The sequence below is a fragment of the Citrus sinensis genome, chromosome 5 (genome assembly GCF_022201045.2).
Source record: "Citrus sinensis cultivar Valencia sweet orange chromosome 5, DVS_A1.0, whole genome shotgun sequence".
Lineage (NCBI taxonomy): Eukaryota > Viridiplantae > Streptophyta > Magnoliopsida > Sapindales > Rutaceae > Citrus > Citrus sinensis.
This window is the reverse complement of record NC_068560.1, coordinates 21,131,922-21,136,323: the sequence shown is the minus strand read 5'-3', so window position 1 is coordinate 21,136,323 and position 4,402 is coordinate 21,131,922. Positions and strand designations below refer to the sequence as shown.

The 4,402-nt window shown below is 36.9% G+C and overlaps 1 protein-coding gene across 1 annotated transcript; it reads left to right on the top strand.

Annotated features, from left to right (window-relative positions):
- The first annotated feature begins 211 nt into the window (after nucleotides 1-211).
- Nucleotides 212-4,178, top strand: LOC102613629 (uncharacterized). The gene is made up of 2 exons (XM_006471465.4): nucleotides 212-559; nucleotides 3,344-4,178. Exons 1-2 carry the CDS (start codon nucleotides 429-431, stop codon nucleotides 3,801-3,803), a joined length of 591 nt encoding a protein of 196 aa, XP_006471528.2. The 5' UTR covers nucleotides 212-428; the 3' UTR covers nucleotides 3,804-4,178.
- The last annotated feature ends 224 nt before the right edge of the window (nucleotides 4,179-4,402 follow it).

Here is a 4,402-nt window from a genome sequence, read left to right as displayed (position 1 = left end):
ACCATTGAGGTCGAGACTAGTTGTCACCGTGAGAAAAGGGCGCGCAACCATATGCGGCTATGGCCGTTCCAATAGAAGGGCATTTTAGACTTTTCATTACATATTTGTCATGTTTATGGAATTTTAATTTCGTTGATGGCATATTCTGTGCAAATTAAATTCCTCAAAATTTCCTCTTTGTATACATATAAAAGCTGACACGATGGACAGTTGAGCTCTCAAGACCGAGCGGGATGGGTAAACCAGGATCGAAATTTCCGGCGGCTTGAATAAAAGAATCCATAGATTTTACTTGGGAGAAAAGAAACATCAAAATATTATTAAAAAATATACAAAATAAATAAATATATAATTTTTTTTAAAAAGTTCATAAATAGACGCACAGAGAGAGACTCAGAGAGAGATAGAGAGTTCTAGAAAGAGAGAGAATGGTGCTGTGGGAGATCACATTGGGAACAGCGTATTTCTTGGGACTGAAGCGGACTTACAGGCTTGCTTTGAGGATTAAGCGTCGCGTTATCAGCCCTAAGCGCCCTCGGATTCGCCAATTTGTTCACCGGTATATATGTGTTACCGTCGTTCTTATTATTATTTGATTATTTCATTTTGTTTGGAGTTTGATTTTGATTCATTTGTAGCTTGATGGGTCAGCTATCAATAGGGTTATTAGCGGATGGGTCACAGATTGGGAATGGGCATTTTCAATTATATTAATTAATTAATTAAGCTGGGTAGTCCAAGTGTTAATTTTCACTAATGGGTTCCGTAGCTATGCACGACGATAAGAGCTGGTGATTTTGGACTCAAAAGAGGATTATGATGATGGTGGTGTTGCATTGTTTCGCGGTTTTATGATATTTTTCAAGGTTGATCTTGGTAAGATGATTTAACTGTATGATAGTGTGTGTTATTCGGAATTTGGTTATTGATGCTTGCTAAAGATCTAATGTAACAGAGCAGAGGAGAGTAATGGAGTTTTGTTGTGGCTAGGAATTGATTTCTTGGAGTAATCATGTGGCTTACTACTAGCTTGGCCAGACAGAGAACGGCTTATTAGCAAAGGCGATTGATAGAAGGAACCAAAATTTTAGGTTTTCTTAGAATGGGGGAGAGGGTGAAACAAATAAAATGACAAATGTGTAAAAGATCCTGAAAACCTAATTTTGAAAGTTTAGCAAGATATTAGTGTTGTTGTCTACTCATGTTAAATATCGCAGTGAAAGTAAACCAGGCTTCCCTTATAGAAACTAGTGTTGTGTTATCTTAACTATGGAGTAACTATATAGGAGGCAACTGACGTGAGCTATCCTTGTGGCATCTCCTAAGTACTTATGTATTTCCTTTGGGAGTAATCCTATGCTATCAAAAACCATAAAAGCATGTGCTCTTTTGGGAGGTATTGTCTGGATTTTGGTTTTGTTTTGGGATCATAGATTCATAGAATTTCTCCTCGCTCTTCCCTTGTATTCTCTATTCTCTCACTACCTATTTCACTGTTCTTTCTTCTATTTCTCTTTATTCGAAAATGTTTTTAGCTGAAATTTCCACCTTCTTACGCCTCTTCGATAGGATTTTGATGGATTGTGTGGAGTTGATTATGTCAAATCTGAACTAAATATGTTGCAGCAATGCATCCTGCGACATGGGATTATCTTAGACTATATGTCCACAATTATGATTGCCCGTCTTTTCCTATTTATTAATCATCTCTTTGGAAAGTCCACAACTATGATGGCCTGTCTTTGCCTATGTATTAATCATCTCTTTGAAAAGTTACTTTGCTGGTGGTTCATAAATTGTCATTCATGGTCTGAATTTTCTGTGTGAGCACCATGCCACTAGACTATCTCTTATTCTCTTAAAATGGAAGTTTTCTTGTTAGATGTAGCTATTGTATTCTACTTTTTTACTTTTGAGTGTGCCTCATTTTTGCTGTCCCAACAAACTTATTGGTTCCAATCTAATGAGTTTCATTGAAGTTTAATTGTACAGAGGTCAAATATGTGTTTGAATACAGCTATAACAAAGTAGCTATCTGTATTTTATTTGGATTAAAAGTATAGGAATATGAAAGGAAAAACTTTAGTATGGTCCTTCTACTAGTTCATCATGCGTCCTGACACTTCTACTTCAGGTTGGATGTAAACTGATGTGAATAGTTCACATTGACTTGATATCATATGCAATATGAGAGACCACTGAGCTCTTCCGTGAAAGCAATTATTCTTCCCTTTCCGACTTAGAAAGACCCTGTGCATATCATAATAAAATCAGCTTCTAAATCTGTGATCTTATGACATATTGGATAGGCTAGGTTGCAGAATTTGTGATTTAACCAATTATGGAGCTAAGCCAATCTTTTAAAGATTAAGAAAAGTTTTCGCCAAATAGATAATAACTATGAACTCACTTGATCCTTGAATATCTGCAACTGCAACCTGCATTCTCTAGTTCTAGATTGGTGCATAATTTTTATTTCTAAGTTTTACATAACCTCCTATTAGTTTTGTCTGGGTCCCCATTATGGGATTTGAACCAACTTACCTTTTAGATTTGTGATGCCAAACTTTTAAATGGAATTTTATGAAACGTGTTTGTTGTTTTGCCATCATGCAACCCCTTGATGTCAGAGTTGTAGTACTTTTAAGAGAAGCAGATAGACAGTCTCATGTGTATTCCTGTGGACTTGTTATCCAATCAAGCTATAACGCTCAGATACCAGAACTAATTATGAGCACATTCCTACATTGCTCTCTCTCATTAGGTGGTATGGAAATTTTGGAGAAGCACAAGTATTCATGTCCATATCTGGAGATCCTAGCTGTATTCTTGTTTAGTTCAAAGAGACTGTTTTGAAATGATAGCGTAAAGTTCTTCTGTGCTTTTCTTTTATGAGCCATTGTATTTTGATTTTATTAGTAGGATTTTATTAACTTCATGACAGTAGGTTCCCGAGCACGTAATTTCACTCCAGAATCCTTCCAATCTAGTTGTAATTATTCATGAAAGCCTCTGCATAAAATGGAAATTCTGAATTAGTTAATTATTTCAATACTTGAATTGATTTAGTATGCATTATGAAACCAATAATTGGACATCCTTCACTCTTAAGAGACTTAGTGTGATGCTGACCACAGTCCTGCCTGAGCATTGCATTCTTCCCACTGGGTGGCTCATTGGATTTCACTGTACTGTTTACCTTCTGCTGTAATGTCAATTACTAGCTGGGAACTACTGTTATTTCTACCATTGTTTTCAATAATAACAAATTAAATACTCCTCCAACTTGGAACTATCTTTGGTGTTGAAGACTGACTTTCATTCTTCCTTGATTTTTCCACAGTCGACTACGCGCTGTCTTTGACGTTGCACTCAAGTTTCACAAGAACATACAAGAGAGAGACATAGAAGTTGGTAGAAATGTTGGTAACTGGATTCTACGTTGGCTTGACCGAATGAAACCATCTGCCCAGATACGTGGTCCCCCTGAGAGACCGCATGGCCCGAGCATGAGCATGACCAACCATGGAATGAAGTCTCCGAATCCAAAAACTCCTGGAGTCCAAACATCTAGAAACAAGGAATCAGATAGACATCTATTTAGCTCATCAAAAAATATATGGCCTAAACCACCCTTTTCTACCATTGCCATGATGATGCGGCATCCAAGGCCTGCTGGAACCATAATCCAGTATAGGCATCTTCAGACAAATGGATCTGATATGTTGAGTTTGAACTACAATAGGAATGGGTTTGATGGAGTTCTACGAAAGGACATTATGCAGTGGTTGCTGCAAAAGTGAAGGTAGAAGCTTATCAGACACCCGTTTCTTTCTAAAGTTTTAATCGCCAATAATCTGTTGCTTCATATCCCTTGGTTTTTTGAACTCCTAAATTTGGAATTGATCCATGGGAGTTGTGGAACTGCTGCATGATGCAGTAATTACTGAAAGGCTGCGTGCCATGAAAGCTGGCAAAGCTAGGTTTTAGTTGTTTTGCTTCTTTACTCAGATAATAATTGTTCTCTCCATTTTCAGCAACTCTAGGTTTTGTGTTTCTGAACCATTTACTGCATAGTTGCTTCTAGTAGTGTTTCTTTGTTTCTTTGTTTGTGAAGCAAATTGCTCCAGATTGCTAGATTCAATAAATATTGCTCTTGTTGCAAGTTTGTAAATCCAGTCAAGTCTCTTGTAGTCTTGTGCTAATTGATACCAAAGTGGAGAATATTCAAGTAAAATGGACAAGACGACGAACTTTGCAGTGGAGGAAAATTAAACAAAATTCGAGGAAATTGTAAAGCAAGCGTTAGTGTGTGTCCGCATTACTAGAATCATTTGACCCAGATGAATTCTTAACTCAGTGATCCCAAATGATTCAGTTAGGTAATTTATAAACACTAATT

Excerpts from the sequence above, each read along its gene's own strand:
- LOC102613629 (XM_006471465.4), top strand. The coding sequence starts at position 429 with ATGGTGCTGTGGGAGATCACATTGGGAACAGCGTATTTCTTGGGACTG. Across the intron at positions 560-3,343 it reads ATTCGCCAATTTGTTCACCG|TCGACTACGCGCTGTCTTTG; the intron begins GTATATATGTGT and ends ATTTTTCCACAG.